General features: G+C 38.3%; 1 protein-coding gene across 2 annotated transcripts in view; it reads left to right on the top strand.

Moving 5' to 3' along the window:
• The window catches only part of PPM1D (protein phosphatase, Mg2+/Mn2+ dependent 1D), a 42,409-nt gene extending 26,846 nt beyond the window's left edge, over positions 1 to 15,563 (top strand). For both annotated transcript variants that reach the window (XM_047708114.1, XM_047708111.1), the window contains exons 4-6: positions 7,239 to 7,429; positions 9,362 to 9,604; positions 14,078 to 15,563. In XM_047708114.1, the coding sequence (XP_047564070.1) occupies positions 7,239 to 7,429; positions 9,362 to 9,604; positions 14,078 to 14,635 (992 nt within the window). In that variant the 3' untranslated portion in view covers positions 14,636 to 15,563. The remainder of the gene's footprint in view (positions 1 to 7,238; positions 7,430 to 9,361; positions 9,605 to 14,077) is intronic.
• Positions 15,564 to 16,390: the final 827 nt, after the last annotated feature.

Genomic DNA, 16,390 nt, shown 5'->3' with positions numbered 1-16,390 from the left:
TAGCTAGCTAAATGAATTGTTCATACAAAATAAAAATACTTATTTTCTAATCTACCTGGTTTGGGACGCAAAAAGGGAGGGCATGCAGGTTAAGATAAGGAGTTTGGTGCAGAGTGCTCACTTCGGCAGCACATATACTAAAAAATAGGAGTTTGGTGCAGACATTATGGGTGGTAGGCAAGAAATAAACCTTATAAGGGTTTATAGCTAGACCATCATAAGGAATTTTATTTTATTCAGTTTTTTTTCCTAAAGATCTTATTTATTTATTTGATATACAGAGAAAGATCACAAGTAGGCAGAGAGGCAGGCAGAGAGAGAGGGGGAAGCAGGCTCCCTGCTGAGCAGAGAGCCTGACTTGGGACTCGATCCCAGGACCCTGAGATCATGACCTGAGCCGAAGGCAGAGGCTTTAACCCACTGAGCCACCTAGGCGCCTGGGAATTTTATTTTAAATACTTTCAGGAAGTAATTGAGTGGAGGAAGTATACCAGTGGTGAAGAGATAGACTTTGGAGCCAAAATTCCTAGGGTCCAATGCCAGTGTTGTTATTTACTGCACAAACAGGGCAAATCACTTACTATATGTAAATTACTTAATATATGTGACAGTTTTTTCAGCTGTAAATGGGGCTAATAATGGTACCTGCCTTATTCGGTTGTGAGTATTGGATGACTTAATATATGTAAAGTGGTTAAAATAGTGCCTGGCACATAATAAATGTTCTGTAAATGTTATTGTTGCTGTTTATTGAAATAGGGCAGTGACCATTATCCATGTTTTTAAACAATTAATTTGTCAGGGAGAGTGTAAGCAGGGGGAACAGCAGGCAGAGGGAAAAGCAGGCTTCCCACGGAGCAAGGAGCCTGATGTGGGACTGGATCCTAGAACCCTGGGATCATGACCTGAGCTAAAGGCAAAATGCTTAACTGAGCCACCCAGTTGTCCCCAGTTCTTTTCTTTTCTTTTCTTTCTTTCTTCTTTTTTTTTTTTTTAAAGGGTCATTTTGGTGCTGTAGTGGTTAAAATTATAGGGTGATAAAATTGAAGGCAAAGGTACTATTGGGGGCCTGTAGCAGTAGTCTAGGCACTCTACACATTTTGTAGATTTTTGGAGAACTCAAAGGCTGTTTCCCAGGTTATTCATTAATAGTATAACCATGTGATGTAATAGATCTTTCAGTTGTTAGCAAGGATAAAGAGGGAGGAATGTGATAATTGGCAAGTAATTAATATTACTAAAGAACAGCGTTTTTTGTTTGTTTGTTTGTTTTTTTTTTAAAGATTATTTATTTTAGAGGACAGGAGCCAGAGGGGCAGAGGGAGAGGGAAGGAGAATTAATCTCAAGCTAAATCTGTGCTCAGTGGTGGAGCCCAACAGGGGGCTTGATCCTAGGACCTTGATATCACGGATCTGAGCTAAAACCAAGAGTCAGACACTTAACCCGACTGAGCCTCCCAGGCACCTCAAGAACAGAGGGGTTTTTTTATGGGGAATCCAACTAATTATACTGAGGGCAAGGTCTTACTTCAGATTCAAACAGTAAATTGAGGGGTGCCTGGATGGCTCAGTGGGTTAAAGCCTCTGCCTTCAGCTCAGGTCGTGATCCCAGGGTCCTGGGATAGAGCCGCACATCGCACATCGGGTTCTCTGCTCAGCAGGGAGCCTGTTTCCCCCTCCCCGAAAATCTGCCTGCCTGCCTACTTGTGATCTCTCTCTGTCAAATAAATAAATCTTTAAAAAAAAAATTGAACCTTCAATTTAGAAAAATAGATGCCAAGTTATTTTGCATATATGAAGTGTGTGTGCCAAGCATTTTAAGCCTTGAAACTCATAAGAGATTGTGTAGTGGAAAAGTAGGAACAGATGAAGGATTGGCAGAAAGAGCAGGAAAACCAACTGGTTTTTCTGTTTCAGACTTCCTACTTTCTACTTTTCTTTCTGACTTCTGTATCTCTATAGTAATTCAGACAAGAAGTAATCCAACTCCTACTTGAATATCTTCAGTAAATCTTAATATTTCAAAGTACAAACTCTTGCATAATTGTCAGTTAAAATCTGCCACCATGAATCTTTCAGATATTGGCTCTAGTTTTGTGTGCTGAAACAAAAACAGGGCAGTGTATTTATTTTTCCTTTTGCATAATGACCATCATTTACGTATTCAAAATTAGCTAGCATGTTTTTCTAGTCTTTCCTCTAGGCTGACTTCAGACCTTTCATTATTCTTGTCATATTGCTTTATTTCTTCATTAAATGTTCCAGAATTGAGGATATTCTGCAAGATGTGGTCTCAACAGTTTGAAGTATGATGGAAATATTTTGTTCCTGGTACCTGAGCATTGTACTTCTGCTAGTAGAGTCCTGGAATCTGTCATTAGCTTTTAGTAATCATATCACATTTGTTGGTTTATTGAAATAGCTCCAGTCGTTAGATATTTTTCTTATGAACTGCTACCAGTCAGATTTCTCTATTACATACACTTTGGTTTTTATTGGGGTAGTGTGAGGGTGGGGAGACAGAGATGGAATTAATAGCAGCATTGAGCTTCTTATAGAATATATAGTCAGTCCAAAAGGTATCGATTACTGTATTTGGAGAGAGATATTGATGTGATTTTTTTTAAAAGATTTTATTTATTTACTAGAGCACAAGCACAAGCAGGGAGAGGGGCAAAGGGTGGGAGACAGGGAGATAATCCCAAGCAGACTCTGTGGTGACGTGGAGCCCCATTGGGGCTCAGTCTGATAACCCTGAGATCATGACCTGAGCCGAAACCAAGAATCAGGCACTTAACTGACTGAGCCTCCCAGGCACCCCATCTGTGTCTTTTCCTTAGCTTGATTCAATATTTGTTAACTATGTAGAGAGAAAGAAATATAGTCCTCAATGTTTATTTTACACAGATACTCAAAAGTACTTAAGCGGTGGTATATCAGCATTGTTTTAAAATATCTCCCCATAGGGCGCCCGGGTGGCTCAGTGGGTTAAGCCACTGCCTTCGGCTCAGGTCATGATCTCAGGGTCCTGGGATCGAGGCCCGCATCGGGCTCTCTGCTCGGCAGGGAGCCTGCTTCCCTCTCTCTCTCTCTGCCTGCCTCTCTGTCTACTTGTGATCTCTCTCTGTCAAATAAATAAAATCTTTAAAAAAAATAAAATAAAATAAAATAAAATATCTCCCCATAGACTGCTTTTAGTTGCAAAAGAGAAAAAGTAGTAATTAGGGGTGCCTGGCTGGCTCAGTTGGAAGAATATGCAACTCTTAATCTCCAGGTGGTGAGTTATAACCCATATTGGGTGTAGAGATACTAAAAATTAATAAGCTTTGCTTTAAAAAAAGAAAAAAACTAGTAATTAGAGAACAGAGAAATCAGGCAGTACCTTGACTAAATAATCAAAATTATCATCACTAATGAGGAATAGTGCTGAGACTGACACAATATTCCCTATGTAGTATTCTGGCCAAGATGTTATAATCTAAAGAAATGTTATAAGTGCATGCTATTCCTGGTCCTAGGCCAAAGCTTATAAAAGACCAGGAGCCTGGGATCATGACCTGAGCCAAAGGCAGACTCTTAACTGACTGAGTCACCTAGGTGTCCACAAATAAATAAAATCTTAAAAAAAAAAAAAAAAAAGTTTAACTTGTTGCATGGTAATACTTACTGGATCATAGTAAGGTATAGTATTTAGCACCATTCTTATGGTTTATGACCATTTTTAATCTAGCTTTTTGGGAAAGAAAAGTTTGCTTAACAGAAATTGGTACCATTTTTAGATACTCATGAGGATTAGAATTACTTGCATACAGATGTAGCAAAGGTGCCTTCTAGTGGCTGCCTGATAGAATTGTATGTGAATCTTGCAAATCATTTATTCCTTGAACAGATACTTAGTGAGTGCAATATGTGCTAAGCATGTGGTCTTTGTCCTCTTGGAAGCTTATAGAGAAGGGGAGAAGCATTCATCGGATCCTAAACGAGCTGAAAAATTACATCTCTAAATACTTTGATATGTGCTAATGAGAACTTAAAATAAGGGTATTATACCTAGCTGGAGAGGCAAGAGATATTTGATACTGAGCTGAAGTTTGAAGAATTACTAGTTGTTAAGAGAGGAAGAACTTGTGTTCTAAGCATAGGAGCTGCATCTGCAAGCAGCTCTGATAAGAGAAAGGAAGGTAAGTATAATAAGGAACTCTGACGAAGGCCAGTGTAGCTGGAACAGAGATATGAGAATAAGAGGCATAGATAAAATGACTTTTTTTTAGATTGTAGTTAAGAGTTGTATCTTAGGAATAAGACTAAGCTATTGCAGAGTGGGAGTGGAAACAACTAAATTTGGGTGTATGTATGTTTTTAATTATGGCAAAGATACATAATTTTACTATCTTAACCATTTTAAGTTTACAAGTCAGTGGTGGTATTAAGTTCATTTACACAGTGTTTTGCAACCATCACCATCCATCTTAGATATGTTTTATTTTTTATTTAAAGATTGTATTTATGTATTTGAGAGAGAGATAGCAAGAGAGAGCATGAGCAAGGAAGAGAGGGAGAAGAGTTTCCTTGCAAGCAGGGAGCCCGATCTGGGGGTTGATCCAAGGACTCTGAGATCATGACCTGAGCCGAAGGCAGGTGCTTAACCGACTGAGCCACCCAGGCACCCCTTAAATTTATGTTTTCAAGGGATGATTTTGGTCGCAGTTTAAAGATATTATTTATTTATTTGACAGAGGGAACCCAAGCAAGGGGAGGGGTAGAGGGAAAGGGAGAAGCAGGCTCCCCACTGAGCAAGGAGCCTGCCGCAGGGCTCAATCCCAGGACCCTGGGATCATGACCTGAGCCGAAGGCCGACGTTTAATAACTGAGTCACCCAGGTGCCCATTGATTGCAGTTTAAAGAGTAGATGAATTGAGGTTCTTTGGAAGTGCTTTGTGGGAAGCCACCCACGGAGTGGGGGGAAAATGTTAAAACTCACTAGAGGTAAAGAGTACTGGGTATCCTGTGCACTGTGGGCTGCCATGTGCCACAAAAACCAGCAGAGAATATACTGAAACCAGAAGAAAGGCCTTTTTCTTCTCTGGTGTCCTTCCAGTGCTCCTACTAAGGACAAAAGGGAAATGGTCATCAAGGAGACAACTAACATTTGCCGCAATGTCCAAAGGCTCTCCCTTTACTGCAGGAATGATATTCTTTGATCCTATTTTGGTGTACAAACAATAGACCAATGATAGAAACACTTAATTCAAGGACCAGTTCTGATCGTTGCTCATTTTATCTCGGGTAAAGCCAGGATTCTCTAAACTGATTAAATAAGGGAACTGTGCCTATGTCATATGTTCTTAAATCTGACCATGAATACAACTCACCTAGTGAGTTTGTTAAGAATTCACATTCCAGGAAATTTCACTGGCAAATTTAAAGCAACTTGAGCACTAAAACAATAATAAAAGGGGCACCTGGGTGGCTCAGTCAGTTGTGTCCAACTCTTGGTTTCAGCTCAGGTCATGATCTCAGAGTCATGAGAATCCATAAGCTTATAAAGAAAGACGCTGAAAAGATTATAAATAAAACTTCAAAAAAAAAAAAAGAGAAAAAGAAGTAAATGCATCTTTGTGAGCTTACTTGGATTATAATTAGCTTTTAGTGTTGCATGTTTTGTTTTTATTTTTTTTTAAGATACTATTTTTACGTAATCTGTATGCCCAATGTGGGGGCTTGAACCTGCAACACCAAGATCAAGAGTGGCACACTCCAGTAACTGAGCCAGCCAGGTGCCCCATGTGTGGGTTTTTTTTTTTTTTGCTACTCTGAGAGATGAATTGCCACTTTACCTTTCAAGGGGCTCATTTGACAATGAATTTTGCTATTTTAAAGTAGAGCAATTGATTTGAATTACTTGTCCCTTAGACTGTGAATGTGTTTTAATTGGACAATACTTTTGATAGGACCTAATGAAGGGAAGTTTAAGTAAGGCAGAGAAAGGACAAAGAGATTTCCTCTTGGTTAGCAGTAAGTCAAACCTGCTGAAAGAGTGCTAAAACCACTCTCTTGTCTGAAAACCTTTTGCTTTTATTTGGTTTAAAATATTTTCTTTCTGTCTTTATTTGAGAGAGAGAGCAGAGGGGAAAGGGAGAAGCATGCTCCCCACTGAGCAGGGAGCCTGACTTGGGGCTCAATCCCAGGACCCTGGGATCATGACCTGAGGCAGACAGATGCTTAACTAACTGAGCCACCCAGGTGCCCCAAACCTTTTGCTTGTAATTTAGGTCTTTACCCAGAGTAGTTCACAACAAACAAAAGAGACAGAGATTAATGTTTTCTTCTTTTTGTCTATTCTTTTCCCAGTTTGGGGGAGTAAAAAAAAAGTTAGATTGCTCCACTTAACTTTGTCTTACATATCGAAGAAAAGTAAGAGTTCTCTTCCTCACTTCCTCCCTCCCTCCCCCCACCTTTTTAAAAAAGATTTTATTTATTTATTTGACAGAGAGATCACAAATAGGCAGAGAGGCATGCAGAGAAAAGGGGGAAGCATGTTGCCCGCCAAGCAGAGAGCCCGATGTGGGGCTCGATCCCAGGACCCTTAGATCATAACCTGAGCTAAAGGCAGAGGCTTAACCCACTGAGCCACCCAAGCACCCCACCTTCCCCCTTTTTTTTAAGATTTCTTTATTTGAGAGAGAGAGAGAAAGAGCACAAGCTAGGAGGTGGGTAGAGGAAGATGGAGAAGGGATAAAGAATCTTTAGCAGACTCCCCATGGAGTGGGAAGCCTGTTGCAGGGCTTGATCCCACGACCTGAGATCATGACCTGAACCTAAAGCAAGAGTCAGACACTCAACTGACTGTGCCACCAGGTACCCCAAGTAGTTCTTATTTTATTTTATTTTTAAGATTTTATTTATTTATTTGACAGAGAGAGATTACAAGTAGGCAGAGAGGCAGGCAGAGAGAGAGGGGGAAGCAGGCTCCCTACCGACCAAAGAGCCCGATGTGGGGCTAGATCCCAAGACCCTGAGATCATGACCTGAGCTGAAGGCAGAGGCTCAACCCATTGAGTCACCCAGGCGCCCCAGTTTGTTTTTTTTCCTTAAATCAGGTATGGATTTTGAATGTTATCAGTTGCTTTTCTGCATCTATTTTGATGAATGTGTAGATTCTCTCCTTTAATCTGTGACAAAATATTACTAGCCTGGAAATAACACTTCTTGCTTCTTATTTCTGCCCCGCCCCCCAGGTGATTTGTGGAGCTATGATTTCTTCAGTGGTGAGTTTGTGGTGTCACCTGAACCAGACACAAGTGTCCACACTCTTGACCCCCAGAAGCACAAGTATATTATTTTGGGGAGTGATGGACTTTGGAATATGATTCCACCTCAAGATGCCATCTCAATGTGCCAGGACCAAGAGGAGAAGAAATACTTGATGGTGAGAAATAACTCAATAATTTGATATTGTTGTCTATACATTGTTCTGCTACTTTGTCATAGGTCTAGGATGTTCACTTTGAGTAGGTATTCCATTTGCCTGGCTCTAGAATTATGTAAAACAAACTTTGCAGCTCATAAGGGGAATGAGACAGGATATAAATTAGATAAACACATAACCACAGACTTTGTTATGAATAGCCCTTAATGGCCTATGAAACCTCGTTAATCCTTTTTAAAAAATTGAGATATAATTCATATACCACAAAATTTTACCTTTTTTATTTTTTATTTTATTTTATTTTAAGATTTTATTTATTCGACACAGAGAGAGACCACACAAGCAGGGGGTAGTGGCAGGCAGAGGGAGACAGAGAGAAGCAGGATCCGTGGGATCATGACCTGAGTCAAAGGCAGTTGCTTAACCAACTGAGCCACCCAGGTGCCCAAAATTTTACCTTTTTAAAATGTATAACTCAGGGGCGCCTGGGTGGCTCAGTTGTTAAGTGTCTGCCTTTGGCTCGGGTCCCTGATGAGCCCCGCATTGGGCTCCCTGCTCAGTGGGAAGCCTGTTTCTCCCTCTCCCACTCCCCCTGCTTGTGTTCCCTCTCTTGCTGTATCCTCTATCAAATAAATAAATAAAACCTTAAAAAAAAATCCTCTTAAAAAAAAATGTATAACTAATTCAGTGGTTCTTACTATATTCTCTAAGTTGTGCAACCGTTACCACTATCTCATTCCAGAACATTTTTATCACTGCCTCCAAAACCCATAATTGTCAGTAGTCATTCACTGTCTCCTGTTAGCCCCACCCACTGGCAACCACTGATCTTTCTGTCTCTCTTTATATTGGCCTGTTTTGGATATTTCATGTAAAGAGATCATATAATATGTGACCTCCGTATTTGACTTCTTTCACTTAAGCATAATATTTTCAAGGTTCATCCATGTTGCTTGTAAATAAAAGTACTTTATTCCTTGTTAGGGCTGAATAATTTTCCATTAACGGATATATAACATTTAATTATCCATCCATTTACCAGTTGATGGATATTTGGGTTGTTTCCACTTTGGGGCTCTTATGAATGACTTTTGTGAACATTCACATACAAGTTTTTGTATGGATATGTTTTCATTTCTCTTAGGTATATACAGCACCATACAGGTATTTTCTCTTTATAATTTTTTTCCCTGGCTTTATTGTAAGAATACAGTATATAATACAGATAATATACAAAATATGTGCTAATCAACTTAATTTTATTGGTAAGACTTGTGGTCAACAGTAGGCTATTAGTAGTTAAGTTTGAGGGGAATAAAAAGTTATGCATGGACTTTCATTTGTATGGGGGAGTTGGCACCTCCAACTCCCCCCCCCCCCATTGTTCAAGGGTCAATTGTATATATTTAACAGTTTATATTTTCTTGTCTCTGAATTTTGTTCATATTCTTTGACAAAATATTATTGTCATTGATTTGTAGAAGCTCTTATTTTAGGAGAAGATTGGCCCTTTGCAATGAGGGTTTTTTTTTTGTTGTTTTTTGTTTTTTGTTTTTGCCATGCCTGATTATCTCGTTTGCAAATTGTTTATCTGTAATAGCTTGATGTTTACTTTCCATTTTAGATAACTTCTGTATAACTTTTCCTATTACAGTGAAGACTGAGTTTCTTGCTACTAAAAAGATAAAAACACAGGTGGAATTTAACCACAGGATAAGGCCTTGTCTTATTATTTAAAAAAAAAATAGAGCAATACTCTTAACATAGTTATGGGGTCTATGGATAATGTTTGAAATTTAGGAAATTTTATTTATGTGAGCCATATTGAGTACTTTGTTTTTAATTTGATACAGGTGTAGTGGGAACTAAATCTGAGTTGTTAACCTTCTCTCTCTTTGTTCTTTTTTTTTCTCTTTGTTCTTTTAAATACAGGGTGAACATGGACAATCTTGTGCCAAAATGCTTGTGAATCGAGCACTAGGCCGCTGGAGGCAGCGTATGCTTCGAGCAGATAATACTAGTGCTATAGTGATCTGCATTTCTCCAGGAGTGGACAGCCAGGGAAATTTCACCAGTGAAGATGAGCTCTATCTGAACCTGACTGATAGTCCTTCGTATAATAGTCAAGAAACCTGCGTGATGACTCCTTCTCCATGTTCTACACCGCCAGTCAAGGTATACAGTTCTCTATAGTATTCGAGGTTTTTTAAATAGAATTTCTTTGGTTAGAATTGCCTGAAAAGTTTTTCAGATTCTTTGTATCATAGGATTTTGGATTTGAATTAGGTTCAAGAAAGTGATGGATCTTTGTCATGTAACTTACTATCATTGATTCATCTTCCCATCAGTACTGTTCTGCATGCCAGGTGTGTGCACAGTGCTTAATAGAAAGGAGATGTACATAACAATATTTTAACAATCCCTTTCTAATACTATGAACATTTATAAACATTTAAGTTTGTGAAGTACTTTCGTATATATTTCATTTGAACCTCATAAATGGAATGGGTAACTAGTGCAGATATTATTCCATCTTATAGATAAGACTGAGAGATTAAGCAATTTGGATAAGATCATACAGACTACAGATTGAAGTGGACCTTAGGATATCAGATCTTAGAACTGGCTGTCTAATAACATGGACAAGAAACATTATTCCTCTTCTTAGATAATTTTGAATGAGTTTAAGATATGCTGTGAAGTAAATTTAAATGATACTGTATTTCCCTTTTTATGATTTCATCCCAGTATTTTCCTACTAAAAATTAGTAGTACTGATAACTGCTTTGTTATACGTGGGACTTCTGAGAATGTGCTTTTATTTTTGTATTTTTGAGAGAGAGCATGTGTGAGTGAGGGGCAGAGGGGAATAGGGAGCGAGAGAATCTTCAGCAGGCTCCACGCCCAATGCGGAGCCCAACGCCAGGCTCAATCTCACAACCTGAGCTGAAACCAAGAGTCAATCACCCAAACCACTGAGCCACCCAGGGGCCCCTATATAAAATGTTTTTTAAACATTAAACATTTAAACATTAAACATTTAAACATTAAACATTAAACATTAAAATGTTTTTTAAATTATTTCTGAAAATCTGGAGACATAATGATCTAATAATAATAAAGATACGAAGATTTATGTATACACTAACTTATATTTAGGCATTGGTAGTTAACCAGTTAGCCCCACCAAAATATAGGAAAATATTTGGAGCCATTCAGAATAATTAGTGATGTTAGCTCTGACCTAACAAGTAAATAAAGACAAATCTCAGCCCAAGACATTGTGTTTTATCTTAATTGACAACCACGACTACACATGTAATCTCTTGATTTATTTTCTTGGTAAAATAATCCCATATTTAGTAACATCTAGATAAATAGAATGACATTTTGGTCAGCTTAGTTTTTAATACTTTCCCACATTTAGAGTAGGCATTTGAGACTAGGTTTATCTATTTATAGACATGTCAGCTTCTGTATGGATCCCAAGGTATACAAGTAGTCAGATCTTTGTTTTGGGATGAATATGGTAGAAATACCTCTGTTTAAGTGATATATTACTCTGGCACACATTTTTCTCTGTCCTTTCTTTAGGGCGAAACTAAATTTAGCTTTTTGTTTGCTTTTGGTTATTTTAGATTTTATTTATTTAAATGACAGAGAGTGAGAGAGATTGCACAAGCAGGGGGAGCAGCAGGAAGAGGGAAAAGCAGGTTCCCTGCTGAGCAGGGAGCCCGATGAGGGGCTGGATCATGACCTGAGCCAAAGGCAGACATTTAACTGACTGAGCCACCCAGACACCCCAATATAGCTCTTTTTTTTAATAAGCCAAGAGTTATTGGAAGGAGGAATGAGGAAGGGAGTTCTTTCAGAAAATTAACATTTAGTTTCAGTTGTGTTCTAGGCACAATTTTCAGTTAGATTTTTTTTTTTTAAAGATTTTATTTATTTATTTGACAGAGAGAGATCACAAGTAGACGGAGAGGCAGGCAGAGAGAGAGAGAGAGGGAAGCAGGCCTCCCGCTGAGCAGAGAGCCCGATGTGGGACTCGATCCCAGGACCCTGAGATCATGACCTGAGCCGAAGGCAGCGGCCCAACCCACTGAGCCACCCACCCAGGCACCCCAATTTTCAGTTAGATTTAATGTTGGATTATAAGATTGGTGGAGCAAGGAAGTTGATCTCTGAAGTAGTAAAGCTTTTAAAGTTTGTGTTTTTAGGAGGTAATTTCTCAATATTACATTTTATGTACATGTAAAAAGATTTAGCAATACAGGTAATTCATCTGGGATGAGTCTGAGAAGTCTGAGCAATTGCCTGTGCTAACAGATGCAGTGTATTCCCGCAGAATGCCAATAAAAAGAGCAGGAAAAGGGAAAGTTCAAGAAGGAAGTGGGGGAAGAAAAGCCAGCACACATGTAGTGTCAGAATAATAATCTTGTGAATTTAAAAAGACAGAACAAGGGGGCACCTGGGTGGCTCAGTGGGTTAAGCCGCTGCCTTCAGCTCAGGTCATGATCCCAGGTCCTGGGTTCGAGCCCCGCATCGGGCTTTCTGCTCAGCAGGGAGCCTGCTTCCTCCTCTCTCTCTGCCTGCCTCTCTGCCTACTTGTGATTTCTCTCTGTCGAATAAATAAATAAAATCTTAAAAAAAAAAAATAAAAATAAAAAGACAGAACAGGGGCACCTGGGTGGTTTAGACTCAGATCATGATCTCTGGGTCCTGGAATCGAGCCCTGCATCGAGCCCTGTATTGGTCTTCCTGCTCAGTGGGGTTTCTGCTCCCCTCTCTCTTTCTTCCCTTCTGAGCCTCCCCATTTCTTTTTCTCTCTCTCTCAAATAAAATAAATAAAATAAAAAGAACACAACAGAAATTAAAATAAATCGTATTAACTCTGAAATTGTTCCATTGGTTTTCTTTTATAAAAGAATTCCATCTAATATCTAACCTTGTTTTACAAACTAGAGCAGCATGTTCTATTCCTACCAGTGGCTTGGTTATTACTTTCTTTTGCCTAATTTAGTGATGTGACTGGTAGTAGGGGGCCTTCTCTGTCTGCCTGATCTTACTGTAAATCCTTTTTTCTTTATTAAAGCAGGACAAACTCTGGCTCAACAATTTCTTATGAGTAGGTATAGTTTTCTGTGATTATCCAGAACATGCTTGTGACCAGGGTAGGTATTGGAATCAACCTATTGCAAAAGGATGAACTCACATACATCTCTTGCTGATATTTTTGAAAGCCATATGTAAATATTCTGGAATGAAGACTATCCTGTTAACCTTTCTCAATACTGATACTTTGAAACAAGGTTGCTACCTAACACCTAGTCAGTGTTAAAACAGATAAGAAAAGGGGCTGGGTGGCTCAGTTGGTTAAGCGTCTGCCCTTGGCTCAGGTCATGATCCCAGGGTCCTGAGATGGAGCCCTGCATTTGGGGGGGTGGGTTCCCTTCTCAGCAGGGAGCTTTCTTCTCTTTTTCCCTCTGCCATTCCCTCCCAGTTGTGCTCTTTGGCTCTCTCTCACTTCTCTGTCAAATAAAATCTTTAAAATATAAAATAAAACAGATAAGAAGAATTGTGGTTTCAGTAAACTATGCAATGTAAAAGAAATAAATGAATCAATGACTGCAGAAAGAGTATTTTCCTAGTAAAAAAAGAAAAAAACCCACAGAAAAACAGCAGCAGCAGCAGCAGCAGCAGCAGCAGCAGCAGCAGCAGCAGCAGCAGCAGCAATCTTTCTGAGGCAGTCCCAAATTAGGAACTGGGGTTTCTCATCTCCAGCTTCTAGTTGACCTAAAGTCAATACATTTTTTTCCACTGAAGCATGTTCATGTTTATGGTGAGATTGAAATGCTTTTGGGTGGCTTAAATTTCCCTTTTCTTCTCAATTCTAGAACCATTAAAGGAAACATTCTTTTATAAGTATACTTTTCTATAGCGTCTTTTTGAAAGGCGTTTATTTCTAAGGGATTTTTATATCAGTGGAAGACCAGATAATATGCTTTCATTTATCCTTCTACAAAAGGGTTTACTTCAGAATATATTAATATTTTAATACATGATTTGATTAAAGGAGAAAAAGATTTGAGGGAAATGTTATGTACTTGAGGAAGACAGTATTTATGCTTAAACTCTGTTCTTGAGGAACTATTAACGATTTTATAAAGTATTAGTACTATGAGAGATTTGGGTTTGATAGGAAAAATATTCTGAGTATATGTAGATCTAGGACACCGTATATAAACGAGTGGTGCATATCTAAATGACCCATCAAGCTTTTAAAAAAAGAATACCTGAAAGTTTCCATATAATTTTCATTTATTTCTTTGAGAATTGCCCCAGCCATGTTCTCTAGGTTCTCAGACATCCCGCTTTTCTCAAGTTCTAGAACAGTCTCTAGTGTTTGGGAGATAGGTACAAAGCAACAATATGAGTTTACAGTATGGCATGATTGCTTTAATATTGCAGTTTACATTTTCTCTACTACTAAATATTCAGAAATGAGAATATAGAAAAAAATAAGTAGGAAATCAACCAACCAACCAAATTTTTCACTTATTCTAATGAAACTTCAGCTTGTCTCCTAATGATTAAGCTGAATTCTATGATAAATTATTTATTTGGCTTACCTTTCTTGTTTTTTAGTCGCTGGAGGAGGACCCATGGCCACGGCTGAACTCTAAGGACCATGTACCTGCCCTTATTCGTAGTAATGCCTTCTCAGAGAATTATGTAGAAGTCCCAGCGGAGGTAGCTCGAGGGAATGTCCAGCCGACAGTCATACCCTCAAAAGATCCAGAGCCCCTTGAAGAAAATTGCACTAAAGCCCTGACTTTAAGGATACATGATTCTTTGAATAATAGCCTGTCAGTTGGCCTTGTGCCTACCAATTCAACAAATACCATCATGGACCAAAAAAATGTAAAGATGTCAACTCCAGGTCAAATGAAAGCCCAAGAAGTTGAAAGAACCCCTCCAGCAAACTTTAAAAGGACATTAGAAGAATCCAATTCTGGCCCTCTCATGAAGAAGCACAGAAGAAATGGTTTAAGTCGAAGTAGTGGTGCTCAGCCTGCAAGCCTTCCCACCAGCTCACAGCGAAAGAACTCTGTTAAACTTACCATGCGACGCAGACTTCGGGGCCAGAAGAAAATTGGAAATCCTTTACTTCATCAGCACAGAAAAACTGTTTGTGTCTGCTGAAATGTATCTGAAAAATGTTTTTTTTCCAAACTAAGGATTTAAGAGGGCTTTTTGAAGTTGGTGCGGAACTTGAACTTTTTTTAAGGGGACAAAATAAAAATAGTATACAGTTTGACTTTTTGGAATTCAACAGTTTTATCTTGGCCTTGTACTTGCTTGTATTATAAATGTGAATTTTGTAGATGTTAGGGTATAAGTTGCTGTAAAATGTGTGTAAATTTGTATACTTCACACAAACTCAGTCTCTTACTCTGATACACAGTAAATGTAACAACAGGGCTAAAGGTTAAAAAAAATCAAAAGAATCTATTAGATTTTAGAAATACATTTAAACTTTTAAAAATGCTTATTAAGAAATTTGTATAAGTCACTTGTGATGAAAACTACACAACTTTTTAAAGTAAATTATTAAGCAAACTGGAAAAGTGATGTATTTTCATAGTGACCTGTGTTCCACTTAATGTTTCTTAGAGACAGCTAGTGTCTTTTAAAAATTATTTTTTATTTCTAATTTCATAATTCAGAACTAAATTTTTCATAGCAAAAGTGTTGAGCCATGCTCAAAGTAGCTTGGTGTTAGTCTCCCTGTTCTAATTAAAATTCTATGCAGTATCTCTTAATTCAGTAGCATTTTCTGAAACCTTAATCATCAGATATACTCCCCAAATCTTTGGAGTAAAAGGAGGTGGGTTTGCCTAAAAAGGTGTCCCTCTCAATCATCCCAGACACTCAGTGGCATTATTAGGTCTTAAAGTAGTTACTCTTTTCTCGTGTTTGCATAAAATATGTGAAGTTTTTCTTGCTATTTCAATAACGGATGGTGCTGCTAATTCCCAACATTTCTTAAATTATTTTATATATCATACAGTTTTCATTGATTATATGGATATATGTTTGTTCATCTAATAAATCAGTGAACTGTTCCTGATGTTGCTGGATTTTTGTTGGTTTGTTTTAATGATACAAACTTTGTGTTTTGCCTTGATCATGCTTTAGAGTAACAACTTAAAAATATATGTAATGTTTAGTTTTGCACTCTTCACTTTTTAATTTTAATTTAGAATACATTGAAACAGGCTAAATATCCAACAATAGAATATGGTTAAGAATGTGGTGAAGCTAGTTATGGCTTATAAACATTTGATGAGATACTATGTTGCACTTAATAATACAGGAAAAAACCAAGACACTTAGTGTCATTTTGGTGTGATGAATTGTTCTACAATAAGAAAAAATTTAAATTTATTAATTTAGAAGACCTCTTACTAAGAGATTGAAGAGTTAATTCATGCATTCAATATCCACAGTATGCTGGGAACTGCGCAACTCGAAGCATACCAGTTTTCAGTAACAAGATTGAGAACCAGGGCTCCAGGTAAAACAATTGTGGCTAGTTCCTTAAGAAGGATTTATAGTTACCTAAGAGGGATTTTTTTTTTTTTTTAGGGTTTTATTTATTAGCGTATGAATGGGGGGATAAGGAGAAGCAGACTCCCCACTGAGCAGGGAGCCCGGTGTTGGGCTCAATCCCAGGACGCCGAGATCATGACTTGAGTAGAAGGCAGATGCTTTTTACCCACTGAGCCACCCAGGCACACTGAAGAGTTTGTTTTTCAGATCTTTCCAAGACAGCGATACAGCCACTAATAGATACTTTTTTTTTTTTAAGATTTTATTTATTTATTTGGCAGAGACACAGCCAGGGAGGGAACACAAGCAGCGGGTGTGGGAGAGGGAGACGCAGGCTTTCTGCGG

Source organism: Lutra lutra, chromosome 16 (genome assembly GCF_902655055.1).
Source record: "Lutra lutra chromosome 16, mLutLut1.2, whole genome shotgun sequence".
Taxonomy (NCBI): domain Eukaryota; kingdom Metazoa; phylum Chordata; class Mammalia; order Carnivora; family Mustelidae; genus Lutra; species Lutra lutra.
Note: the sequence above shows the minus strand (reverse complement) of the source record. Positions and strands in the feature narration are given on the sequence as shown.